This window comes from Seriola dumerili, unplaced genomic scaffold (assembly GCF_002260705.1).
Source record: "Seriola dumerili isolate Sdu_G_001 unplaced genomic scaffold, Sdu_1.0 BDQW01000052.1, whole genome shotgun sequence".
Classification (NCBI taxonomy): Eukaryota; Metazoa; Chordata; class Actinopteri; order Carangiformes; family Carangidae; genus Seriola; species Seriola dumerili.
In genome coordinates, this window is record NW_019174307.1 from 11,618,842 (window position 1) to 11,632,761 (window position 13,920).

Genomic DNA, 13,920 nt, shown 5'->3' on the forward strand with positions numbered 1-13,920 from the left:
TGAGATAATAATTGTAATCTTAAATAAATAAAATTTATTAGACAAAGGTAGGAAATTTGACTTACTTTCTCATAATTTTGACATCTTAAAATTTAATTCCTTATAATTTTCCCAGTTTTTTGACTTGTGTAACTTTTTATCTATTCTTTTCTTTTGCTTGAATTAATTGGCTTCCATAATATGTATCCTAAAAAAATAAGGGGGCTTTGAATTTCACTCATTAGCAAAGTCAGTGTGTTCAGTCAAATGCATGCTCACTGTCTCGTCTGTCCTTCCTTCCCAACTAATTGGTCACTTTATACTGTAGATTACTGTATTAATACAGTGTATTAAACAGGGATCTATAGTATATAAAACCAGATAACACCACAGCTATGTTTAACAACATGTCTTCAAAGTTTATTTCATACAGTTTTGTTGTTGTACACATACTTCTTTGGTAAAAAACACATCAAGATCGAATGAAGCATCAAAGTATAAAAAGACATCTAGCTCTGAATGAGGCTGTGCATAGTGGGGTGTTAAGATGGTGGAGGTTGATATGATTTCCTGTACTTGCTCTGCATCCAAACACGGTGCATTGCAACTTTCTTTCCTCTGTTCACTTGTAGTCGCCTGTCCTCCAGATTCTGAATTTCTTCCAGTCCAGCACTGGAAAATAAATCATGAACCTCTTCTGTAAAGAAATACATAAAATCACAGTCAGACACCAGGGCTGTAGCCAGGATTTAAGAAATACTGAGGTCATGAGTCCAAGTTCCCCCGTTCCACAGAAAAATGTTGATATCAAAAATAAAGTGTATACTGTATATATTTAGTAATACCTTTTGTGAAAAAATAAACACAGGTTCCATCTCCACGTGTGTAGAAGTTCTCTGATAAGCACCGTCCTGATTGAAAAAAGATTACATTAGATTAAAAGTATTTAATTGCAAAACAACACTCAACACACTCTACAACAAATTAGGTGATGTGCATAAAATTGTTATATTAAGGTGTATTTTACTATTTGAAGGCTCACCCTTCTTAAACCTGAGTTGTGAGAAGTCATATCTCCCATAATCACGGAAGAGAAATATCCCTCCATGTTTCAAATATGTAGATAGTCTCCCCACGACTCCTTGCATTCTGTCAATGAAATATCAATTAATGGAACAATAATGTTGTATATTAAGATTGCAGCTACTGAAGATCCAAGTAACACCAGAGATAATACAAGCTGTATGGGAATGTATTCATTGATGCCTCAAAATACATAACAAACAGCCAAACAAGCAAAGTATTACAAGCTGAAATGTCTATAATACTATGGTGCCCATGTCAGTGCGTTTGGTAATAATAAAGCCTAAAAATTAAAATATTTACGCTGCAATCCCTTAAATTCTTGTATACTTTTTTATGTCAACCAAACCACTGCACAGTTAATATATTGCACTTTATGACACAATACAGTCTGCATTTAGTTTTATATGTTTGGGTTTTGCAATGACATTCAGACAAAGCCTGGGGAAAGTGAAGGTGGGTTGGGAGGGTTATATGGGTTGGGGGCGGGGAATGGCAGGTGATAAATGACATCAGGCTCTCCTGTCTTTGTGTTTTAACCTTCACCTACCGCTCCGGATGAATGGAGGAGAGCACAAAGACTGCTAGAATAACATCCAGGCTCTGAGGAGGAAAGGGAAAGGAGGCCATCTCCTCACAAATGTCATGGACAAAGGCATGACACACAGAGTCATCATAGTCTGGATGGTCCTATATGAGGAACATGAAGTAGGCTGTAAATATAGTGTAAAAATACAGTATTATAAAAGTTATCTGGTATAAATGGTATAATCTCAATCATGCAAGAGAAATATGTTATAAAACGTTTTTTTCTCATCAAAAATTACAAGGGATGATCTATAAAGTTCGATGATAGAAGGCTTTCTGTCTATATAAAAGCAATTTTATATGGTATGTTTTTAGTTTAAATTGTCAGTACTGCTACTGTCAAGTTATTCATTTGTCTGAGGCAGTTACTTTAAATGTACTAAATCCATCTCTTCTTCATGAAATTTCAACTTGCAGATGATTATTTTACTCCAGTTGTGAGATCAATGTAATTGAATGGCACAATTTGCACATGTGATAATTTTCATGTGATAATGTGCATACATGGTGATGTCATATATTGTGTATTACTGAAATTACTTTCTACATGTGAGACCTTTTCTTTTCTTTATTTTGCTAAAATATACTCTTTCTGAAGTTTTTTTTTTATTGATGATTTACTTATACTTAATGTGTCATATTTGGAAACAAAATTCCCCACAGATCTACAGTTGAATTTAAACAGCTTTGACTGGAATCCATTTGCTCTCATAAGACACACCTACTGTGATCACTCTTTGACATTTCGGCTTTATGCTCTCACTCTAATGAGATATTTCTACTGGCAGCAGTTGGCATTCAGCTACAGAAAATGAAAAGAAATACATCCTGTTACTGCAGGTTACAAAGATCTTCAGACAGATTAAGATGAGTTTCAATTAGGTCTTTGTCAGGGCCAACACCAATATATAATTCAGATTCAATTCATCTTTAAAGCTGTACAAAAATATAATCTACCAGATTCTTGATTCAGTTTCCTCATTGATTCAACTGTAGCTACTGCGCAGAGCTTTGAGTCATTCTGCAGTACTTTCATGTATGCACATTTTCTGAGGGAACAATGGTCAGGACTATAAACTCTAATTTGTAAAACTGAAAGATTGACATTAACCACAGATTTATGATGAAAGAATTGAATTTATTCCTTCATCCAATGTTAATGTAATCTGTTTGAATATTTTAGCAGTCTATGACATGGGGGACATAATCTGATATGATTGTGACCACCCTCAACATAGATTGAGATTTTATATAGCGTTGTTTATTTTTATACAGTATGGAAGTTATATTGCTCAGTACTGCATTGACAAAATGCATTGACCTCAACACAATATTCAGACCTTTGGCATATTCATACCAAGCAATATTAGAAATGCTTACCTTGACCACCTGAATGGCACGTGGGGAGAAGTCACAGCAGTATAAAAATGCATCTGTTCCTCTGTGAAATAGAATAGACAATTTAACAGCCCTTAAATCATTACATGTACAGGCAATAAACATTTGATGAAGCAATTTTGTGGCTCCCAAATGTGCTTTACACAGAGCAATGCAATATCTGTCAACAAATGGAGAGCATATTACAAAGCAAGGAAGTGAGAAGAGTTAAAAGGGAATTTGGCAATTTTAAAGTAAACTCTCATCGTTATTCTAATGTAGTCTTGACCCAGAAACTGATTTTAGTGCTGGCATATTGCCAGTTGTTCCTTCAAGGTCTCTAGGAATCCCTGTCCAAAGTGGTACAATGGTACCATACAGAGCTTTTTCACTGAAGACATTTTGACATGACACCAACTATAACAGGCCAAAGTAGCTGCTGTAAAACAGACCTATTATGAAGTATTTTGCAATGACACATCTATTAAAACCACATCTATTTTTGAGTCATTTCCCATATTTGTTGTAGCTTATATTTCAAATTCAGATCCAATTAAAGAAAAGGAGAGAATTGTGTTGTGGACGCTAAGCAGAACCATTCAATCTTTAAACAAACAATGTCAACTGGGACATAAGAGTGGTTGACTACTGCTTTTCTAACATAACTATACTGAACAAAATTAATATAATATAATATTTGGTGTATTTGAAGTGTTTTACATCTTTGAGTAGAAAGAATGCTGAGGATTGACATATGATACACATCATGATAATGATGCTGAAATGGATGAAACTCGCAATATATGCAAATATCTCAAAATATGTACTTACTTTATGGAATTAACAATGGGAAATACACTGTTACCAACCCCACATCCAACCTGTGAAAAGAAAATATGTTTTGTTGATAATTCTGCCTACAGGAACACAGCAAAGCAAAGCTGTCAATGCAATTATACACTTAGTACGGCAACTTATAGCCTGTTCTTTTTTTTTTTTTGTACACACAATTGTGTAATGGTCCACATATAACAGTCTATATTAAAACAATGAAACTCAATATTTTTGAAAACCTCCAAGATCCTGAAAGATGCATGTTGTCCAGGGAAAGTAGAAGTCTGAGTGGCATCTTCATTTTTTTCCAGTGATGCTCCTTGACGGGCCTTCTGACAATCAGGGGCGTGTCTGTGATAGTGAGTTGTGCCACTGTGTTGATGGTGTCTGGTCTCTGAGTCCATGTTGGATTCACTAGGTAGCAGGATTTCCACCTGCTGATCACCATGACATCTGGTTGTGGCTTGGTTTTTTGTATCCGATGGAAGCAGTTCTGGGAATTCTAAAAACAGCCACTTGCGATCTTTGAAGAACTTATCCCGGTGCATCTCATAAAACTTGTCCCAGTACAGGTAAGCTTCTGTGTCAAATTTACCTGTGTGGAGGGAATTTAGGAACTTTTTAACCATTGCTTTGCCATGTAACCCAATCAAATCTATATTTTTAAATATTTTGCAGGAATACATTCTTACCTTGTTCATTTAAAGGAATTTGCACACAGGAATTTTCTTGTGCCTTCTGCTGTGCATTTTCTTTGTCCTCTTCTGACCACTGTACATGATCCCTAAAATGTAAAGCATTACAAAGCAACTGCTGATACATCTGTTTAACAATAGTGACTCACAAACTGTCCAATGTCTTATTTGATCCCTTACCAAATATGTTTCAATGTATCTCAAAATATGTTTCATATACTAAATTAAAGAACATTCAAAACTAGAACATACAAATCCACACTGTGTTTTAAAATTCATGAAAAGGCTTCTGTCTGAAGCCTAAATTTTAGCATGATGTTATTGAAAGGAGGCACACCTACACTGAAATCCTGCAATCCCCTTACACAGAATATACAGATGAGGGACAAATCCAATCTAAATAAGAATTAATAAGATGTTCGGCCATGATAAACCAATAATAGTACATCACTAACCACATGTTGTGCTTAAAGATGTCATCAGGATTGGTCAGAATCCGTGAACCCAGTGGAGCTGAAGGTCTTCCTGCTGTGTTCTTTAGTCTTGTCGACAATCTGCTGAAAACTTTAGCCACTTTGGCTATAGAGAGGCTCCGCAGTTTATGCATTTACTCTGTAAAAGTGCAGCAAGAGTTGAATACCTTTCACAATGCTTTGACCGTGCACCTATAGCTAATAAGATTCATGTGAGCTGTAGCTGTTTAATGCTAACAAAATAAACAGTTTTACTCTTCTATTGATATTTTTTATCTTTCAGGAACAATGTTCAGTTTAATATAAATACCTTTCAATCAAAAATGATTAATAAAAAGAACAAAGTAAAGAAATTACATTAAATTCAAAGAATACTTTTTATGAGAAGACAAAGGTCCCTGTGTGCTCAGTTAAGAACTTACCCAAAGAGCAGCATTAATGTTTTGTTTTTTTTTTATCTTGGTTTTGTGGAGAACAAATTTCATTTAGAATTTAATTTCCCCATGTACAGTGACCTAAGGAGTTGCTATTTTAAAAAATGAAGTTGAGGAATCCTGATTTGCTTTGGTTATCCAAAGATTATATATTCAAAGAGGCTTTTTAACAAGGAGGTTTATGTTTTGGCAAGATTAACAGAAGGTTAAGACAGAGTTCCCTGTATCCTTGACTATTTACTGTTATGTAAATTGGATCTTTTTGAAATGTTTTCTTTTCTGAATTCGTGGAATTAGACAAAACTGCTACATAACTAACCTCGTTCCAGACTGCTGAATGGTTGTCCATTTTTTGTGATTTAGAGAGAATGCATTGATAAAATGAAGTAAAAACAAAATGGTAACTCAGTCTGCCCTTAGGCTACTTGGTTGTTTGTGAATTGCAAGCCTATGGACTGGGTACCATGTGTTGCAGGAGTTTTAAATCAATCAATCAATCAATCAATCAACAAGATGGTGAAAGGCATGTAACAACAAAAATTACAACGGTATAATGAAATAAATGGTAAAGCATCCAATAGACAAATGTGGTCACTGTTAATTAAACAGCATGCTATATTTAACTGTGAGTTATTGGTATACAGATGGAAGACAAACAAGTGCGAAGAGAAACTCTTTAGGGGAAGATACTCAGGAACACTAGGGAAATGTCGTAAGGAGAACTCTGTACCACACTGAACCACATGTGAGTCCCTTATTATAAACTCATGCTGTGTAGCCAAACTTTGTTCAAATCCACAGAGCCTTATTTCAAACTATAGCGTGAATCTCAAAGTTACCAAAGATACCAGATGAGCTACATAAGATTTTGGGGAAATGTGCATTAAACATCATATACAGTTGTATGCAGAAGTTTGGGAAAAGTTTGCCAAATTACATATAGTGAGACTAAAGAGAGGTAAGCTTCATAAACAGGACAATAATCAAAAGCAGGCCTCAAAATCCACCATGAACTACTTCAAGAAACACAAGATGAAACTTGAGGAACAGCTCTCACAGTCCTATGATTTGAACATCACTGAAAATCAATGGGTAAATCTTAAACATGCTGTGTGTGCAAGACAGCCAACAAATATCTCAGAACTTAAAGTAATCTAAAAAGAACTGTGAAAACTTCCTGAATCAGGAATAGAAAGACATTAGCTGGATACAAAAAGCATTTGTAAGCTGTGATATCTGCCAAGGGGGGAAAGGGGAGGGGTGTTATTAAGTACTGACTTAATAAGGGACCCAGATTTTGGCACAGGCCACAAGCGGTATTTATTTGTTTCTACTCTACATGTTCAAATGGTTACATCCAACTAGTTTAGTTTAGTTTAGTAATTACTAGACTAGTTTCAATGGAGAGCTTAAACAAACCAACTACAATATATAAATATTTTATAGTCAAACTGTGTGAAGTAAGATTATTTTAACAACCTTGAAGGTACGCAAGGCAAAATAAAAAATTTTTTGAGGAGTGATTTATGTATCCATTCTCCATGGTCAACCTTTTTCTATACAGCCTATGTTGTCAACGCAACGTACCGGCGGCGGAGAGGAGGGCGCTACAGCTCCAAGCTGAATGTCTCGCGTTTAATTCTCCCGTAGAACAAGACGCTTGTGAAGACTACAAAAATGGAGCGGCATTAGCTACTAACTAACCTCACATCGTCCAAATACTAAATTATCGTTCACCAACTTATAGCTGCTGATATTCCTCATTTGTTTCTCATTTCTGAACAACTCCACGGTTTAACTTGGTCATATATAGAGGGTTAGGTACGTCTTTTGGAGTGAAGTTAACGACATATCAAGGCTAACGCTAGCGCCGGAGTGGTCTCGGAAATATGCAGCCTAGTAAACAGTTGTAACGTTGCCAGACTGGAAAACCAAATCGCTCTCACCTGTCTCTGACTGTGGTGTTAGGGTCACTTTAGGTTGTTGTCTCTAGACATGCTACCAGGCCGTGCTCTTATAGACGAAAGTGCCACCTGCTGATGGCGCCGTACCAGAGGAACAGGACCGTAAACTCCACTGAGCTGTTGATCCGGAGGAGTAGAGGTGTCGCGGATGCTGGGACTCTGATCAGACAGAACATGAAAGTCCTCAGGAGTATCCTCCTCGAGGTAGTAGAAAATTCGTTTAATTAATTGAGCTAACAGGTTTGTATTTTTTCTACTGATATATTAACTTTTTTTGAACTGCACTGTAGGAAAACAGGGATTTCATGAAAGTATGGAGCAAGACCTCAAAATCAACAATCATGTATGAGAATGGTAAAATCTACTTTGAAAATTACCAGAACTGCTACAGTTGGTGAGTATGAATTACACATACCATACTAAAGCATACATCACAGCTATACATAAACAGCAACATCTTTCAATTGGGCACATATAAGTGAGATAATACATGAGTCACACACTGCACACACTCTACATAAATCAAAATGCTGAGGGCCGATGTATACTAATTGTGAGATGCAGGAAATTTGCACATTTCAAGAAGACTATAATAGTTAATGCTAGTTCCAACAGAGAGATGTGCTGAGGGAATGGTACAGAGAAGATGTGACATGAATTATACCAAAGTGTTATTTATTTTTTTACACTATTTATATCTATTACACCGTGCTTATTGACATACAAATGATTAAATCCCCATCTGCTTTCAGTGTTCATTCAGAGCCTCACGTTTTGTACAAATTGCCTAAAAGGTCTAAAGTGGAAAAATTTGAAGATGCCTTGCTGTGTCAGACCCCACTTGTAAGTGAAACTAAAGAAACCCTATTTTGCACTTGCATTAGTAGATCTCTTAGCACTGAACTTGCAGTAAACAGATATAAACAACCCAGTTTCAGACTGTCGTTTCATCTGTTTTTTTTGACAGGATAAAACATTGGCCTCTTCCTCTGATCATAAACCCAGCCTCTTGGCTTTGACAGCCAATAACTGGCTGTATCGCTTTTCAGCTGAAACGGGAGAAGAGCTGCAACGAGTTTACCTCTCTTCAAAACATAAGTTTAGGTATTGTCAAGGCTCTGAGTTCTCTGTTCTTTGAATGAAGGTTAGTACATTTATTTTCCGTTTTAGGTCATTTAAAAATCTTTTTATCTTACTCTGTTGCTTTTTTGAAGGTATCTTGGCTGGGAGGTTTCTCAAGAAATGCTTTATGTTAAATCTGTTCAAAACAAAGAAACACCTTTAGCACGACAGGTAAGATAAGTCTATTGATTTTTATTAAGGTTCATGCCTTATTTAAGAATGACAGGACACTGTCTTTTTTTTTTAAAAGCAAAGGATCTTTCTGTAAATGTAATTTCTTCAGTTCATCAATTTTAATGCATGTATTGCATAAGCCAAGGAAAATAAATATGAAATCTTGTAATGAGACAGTTGAGGAATTTAGGTATCACTCGTCGAGTGCTCCAACTTATGATTTCCATTATCAGTTAGTCTGTTGACTACAGTTTAGATGAAGTGATTAAATTGTTGTTAAAATAGTGAAAAATGCTTATTACAATTTCTCTTTAATTAATCTATTATCAAAATGGTTGTACTTTTTCTGTGGATTGATTAATTGATTAAACAACAATTCATTTTACAACTAGTCCCAGGAAGAGATCTCTGATGTGGAGAAGGGGTGGCAGAATTTTACCTTTTCCATTTTTATTCCACAGGCAGGTATCACTCAGAATACAGTGATGCACTTGGCCATCTTTCATATTTTCCCGTTGCAAATTGTGGGCACTGTGGAGATCAGCAAAAAGGCATGTAGAAACATTTGTAGGTTTTTAAATTTGTCTGTCGGAGTGATATGTTATGACTTACATACAAATCTTAATCTTTCAGGTATTTGGAAATGGTGTTACTGATGTTGTTCTGTCTCAAGGTGTCCTAGCTGTGTCTTACAGCAACAAGTCAGTGAAGCTGTACAGCTTTGAGCACATTGTGCATAGGGTATGTATGTATTTTATTCCTGAAAGAGCACCTGCACTGTGTTTTGCTAGCTGAATATTTTATGCAATCAATATGTAAAAAGTAACCTCACAAATAAATGTTTTGAAGAAATTGTACCTGTGAATATTAGCATATTGAATCTTTTCTTATTATTTTGGATCATCTAGCTGCTTACATCTGTTTATCTGATGAATATTTTCAAAATCCCCCTTTTTGGTCTTAGTACATGACAGAGAAGTTAGTGCTGGGAGAGCAGAGTTCACTTCTTGGAGGCAAAACAGTGGGAGAAGCTCCGTTTGGTATCCCAGTAAATATCCAGATCACAGGTTGGTCTGTTTTTTGGTTTAAACTGTATTTTTGCGTGAAAGTTACAACCTACTTGGCCGCTGTGAGCAGGAATGTTTTTGTTTACAAAGTGAGCATGAGGTTTTTTATCCTATTGCACAGATCGCCCTCCTGTACTTTTCGAGGTGTCCTGCTCTAGTAACGGTGTCCAGATCGGAGGCTACCCATGGCACTACATCTACACACCACCACATAAAAATCACAAGGGGACTCACCACATCTGTTCACTCAAGGACAGCACTATGGTAAATTTAAAGAATCCTCTTTAAACATACAATATAACACATTTCAGTAATGGGCAATTTCAGTACAAAATGTAATGCGTGCTTGGCTGTAATAGTTTCCCCAAGTCTTGTTGTGTGATAAACTCAACGAATGCCAAATTGGTCAGAGCCTATTGAAAGTGTCAGGGTAAGAAGGGCTACAGATATTTTTGACAGCCTCTGTATTCAGCTGCTGAACAGAGCAGGATGAAGCCAAACCTGTTGTTGCTATTCAAAACCCCACAAAATGGTCCAAGTACTTTTTTGCAGATTTTTGCTGCATGTTTCAACACAAGCTTCTTCGTAGTTTTGTTTTGCTTTTTTTGTTTTATTTTTGACAACATTATGTAGTTATTTCTCACTTGAGGCAATTTTCACGAATCAAGGCTGCATCATAAATGGTGTGGAAAGACATTAAACCACACTTGCCACTGCCACATTCTCCAAAACACAAGAAACTGTAGTTTTGTTTGCTCTGATCATTGTAATGTGACTGAGATGCCTAAAAATACTGCATAAGCACACAGTATAATAAATAAATACAGTGGTGGTGTTATTTTGAAATGGTATGCAGTGTACATCATTACAGTACTTATTGAACGAATACACCATTTTCCAAAAACTCTAAAGCTGCAACAGAAGCAGCATTTTACATAACCACATTTTAAGTCAACAGTGGTTAAGTGGTAGTCAAACAATAGATTTTGGGTGGAGTGTTGCCTTAATAAGTCAAATATTGAGTTTTCCACATTGATGTGTACACAATTTATTGATGCTTTGCAGACACTGAGGCACACATCACAGAAAACTTTTTATAAGATTCAAAATTTAACTCCCTCGCTACAACTGCAAGAGGAAACCTAGAAATGGTGATGTGCTCATGCTACATTTTGCAACTTGTTAGTACTTTGTAATTGTTATATTGTAATTTTATGACATTAGGCAACAAATGGAATACAAAACATGAACTGCTGCTCTCTGGAGAGTGATGGGATTTTCTTCCACCCCGACGACTCAGGAAGAATCATCCACATTGGACCTACCACCATAAAGTGAGTACTACAGTCAACTTTTACACAACAGTGAAGAGTGTGTAAGGCAACAGTGGTAAAATTTTCCTTTGGTGTGGAGGCAAATATTAAAATCCAATAGAATCATTATTCAATAAAGGTTTAAAGCCTTGTATGTGCTTTGCCTCAACCTTTGTCCCATAACAAAGTTATGTTGTTTGGTGCATTTTGCCCTTATGTTATTATACTGGAGATGTTCCATAAGGAGAATGTTTTTTTTTGCTCCAAGTGTCCTTAAAATCCTTGGTGAACTGAACAGTGGTTTGCCATCAACGGTAGTTGAGGATTTCTCCATGACGACCCATCGAAACAACAATGTGAGTATAATGCTTCTTTCTATGTGCTGGACAGACTTAGTTGACCTTCATCATGAATCAGCCTTGTGTATGTACTGCATGGGCGCTCAGATTGTCTATAATAAAGCAGATAATCTCACTGTAGAGATGGACCATACACATATTTCCATAATCTCAGAAATTGAATGTTTCTGCTTTCCAACCACTGCAGCCTACCTCACAAGTCACTGTCACCGCATCAGGCCGCACAGTGAAGAGAAGATTTCATCAGCTGGATGATGACCCAGATCAAGAGGTACCAATATAATTGCACTTTAATCACTGATCCTGTATCTATGGCAAAGAAAATACTCACTGTGTTGCTTGTAAAAGTGTACATCGACACAACAGGATCCAAGTTAATTCTACAGTTGAACAGACTCTATGTGGAATACATTATATGTTTACTGTCTGATCTGGTGATACTCTGTTTTTTTCTTTTTGTCAACAAATCTCATAAAAAAAAAAAACGGGCTATTCCTCTGTGTCATTAACCTCTATTGTTGTTCAGAAACTGTTGGAAAACCATCAGTGAGCCACACTGTTGCATTGGCTGACACATTTTATTATAATGAACACAGACATTAGTTTATTTGGAGTCAGTCCCAAATAGACTGCTCCTCTGCAAAATACTGACTAACACAGCAACTCTGCAGCTAAAAATAGTCCCAAACTAAGAGACTTTTTACTTCTGTTTGAGTTGCATTTTCTAAAAAACTACAATGCCCAACTGTTTGGGAAATTATTTAACCTTTTTTAAAAACATGCTTTTTTTTTGTATATTTGAACCAATTTTCTTCTTAACTGGGAACCAATGGACTTAGGCAGAGAGCCACAGTGAGGCCCAGGAATGTATACAGTTTTGAGAGACAACATGATGCATTGTGGGTTTTGGTCTTTTCATGGGATTGATTTACAATAACAGAAATATAGAACATATCCTTTTAAAATACATCATACAAGCAGAACCTGTAACTGATGTCTTTGATAAGAGGAGGGAGACTATTCCATTAGCAAGTTTTCTGTGCCTTTTGTGGAGCTTATAAATAGTGTACCTCAGCTTCCAGTCGGAAATGGAAACAGCACTGCATATCCATCACTCTGTTAAGTCCTGGGGCCACTCTGTGTATTTTTACACATGAGAGTGAGTTATCAAGGGCATCCTTCCTAGGAATTTAATAAGACCACTGGTCTGTGGTGACTAATAACACCACCTAAGATACAGAGAACCACATTTACTGTTGAGTAAAAGTTCAAACTGAGGACACATGAGAAAATCAAACATCACTGTTGGGTTTCAAATATCATATCAGCCATTCATCAAACTGCTGAGAAAGTGCTCAGTCGTTGGAAATATAACATTTTATTCAGTAAGCAGAACATTCAGCACGGCAGCTTGTTTCCTTCAATACATTTAATTGTACCATCACCTTCAGGTCACATCATTGTTGATTGTGGTTAAGTATCCTCTTTTGCACCTTTTTAAACCATGTCAAACAATCATATACCGATCACACCCTGACTACACTTGCACATTCATACAGCAAGGTGACAGGTTCAACCACTGGAGGTCAGTAACAAAAGATTTGAGAATGCAGATAAGTGGCAGGATACAGGGCCTACTTACGTAATTGGTATATACAGTTGCTATATATAGCTAGACCTCCACACTGTCTGTGGTGACAGAAATTTGATTTTGCAGACTTTCCGTATGGTGGAGTATGAGGATGAGCTTGACCTTTTGGCAGTAGTGGTAACTAACGGTGAGGAGGGAGAAGGAAGGGCTCACATCCGACTGCATGACAACCAGAGCGGACAGTTACAGCGGACAATTGATCTGGTTGAACCTTGGGATGAGGTGAGTAACTTGACACGAATATATCAATATTAGCCTGAAATATCTGTGTATGGGAATTCATGTGTGCTCTTATCGTTTGTTTTTAGACCTATCGGCATGAGCTGTTCTTTGACAAAGATACAATTGTTCATATTGAACAAAAGAACACCAACTTCTGCTGCCATGTTTATAAACTCAAAGCCATCAGAAAATAAGTGATGCAATTAAAGCTACTGTAAAGAATTTAATGGTTAATTTTAAAAAATTTTGTAAATATTTGTTTCAAACTTATGTTTTCATGCAGTTTTCTTTTGTTAAACTCATAATGCAGTTTTTCATCTCTGGATCAGTCTGTCATTATTTTTTTTGTGTAAATTACACTTAATCAAGTTGGTCATTTAAATCAACGTATTACTGTTTATAATGCTCTGTCACGTGTGTGAACCTTTTTACACTGTTTCTCTGAAATTAAAATGTTATATTTTTACACCTTACTCTGTATTTCTGCTTCATTCTGTTTTTCCATCATGCTTATCCAAATATTAATACATCTGTAAGTTGGTTCCATGTAATGTGTACAGTATATGGTCAAAATTGTGAATTATT

The 13,920-nt window shown here is 36.2% G+C and overlaps 2 protein-coding genes across 2 annotated transcripts; one reads left to right on the forward strand and one right to left on the reverse strand.

The window, feature by feature from the left end:
• Positions 1 to 28: 28 nt before the first annotated feature.
• Positions 29 to 7,498, reverse strand: mettl8 (methyltransferase like 8). Its single transcript, XM_022741335.1, has 10 exons — positions 7,410 to 7,498; positions 5,012 to 5,168; positions 4,554 to 4,645; positions 4,101 to 4,456; positions 3,859 to 3,908; positions 3,031 to 3,091; positions 1,613 to 1,752; positions 1,022 to 1,128; positions 825 to 890; positions 29 to 676 (listed from the first exon to the last, which is right to left on the reverse strand). The coding sequence occupies exons 2-10, from the start codon at positions 5,161 to 5,163 to the stop codon at positions 522 to 524; spliced, it is 1,179 nt and encodes a 392-aa protein (XP_022597056.1). The 5' UTR covers positions 5,164 to 5,168; positions 7,410 to 7,498; the 3' UTR covers positions 29 to 521.
• Positions 7,499 to 13,758, forward strand: dcaf17 (DDB1 and CUL4 associated factor 17). The gene is made up of 14 exons (XM_022741334.1): positions 7,499 to 7,631; positions 7,718 to 7,821; positions 8,180 to 8,270; positions 8,395 to 8,531; positions 8,642 to 8,720; positions 9,185 to 9,274; positions 9,357 to 9,464; positions 9,688 to 9,790; positions 9,912 to 10,054; positions 11,015 to 11,124; positions 11,372 to 11,459; positions 11,650 to 11,733; positions 13,180 to 13,335; positions 13,422 to 13,758. The coding sequence occupies exons 1-14, from the start codon at positions 7,503 to 7,505 to the stop codon at positions 13,527 to 13,529; spliced, it is 1,530 nt and encodes a 509-aa protein (XP_022597055.1). The 5' UTR covers positions 7,499 to 7,502; the 3' UTR covers positions 13,530 to 13,758.
• Positions 13,759 to 13,920: the final 162 nt, after the last annotated feature.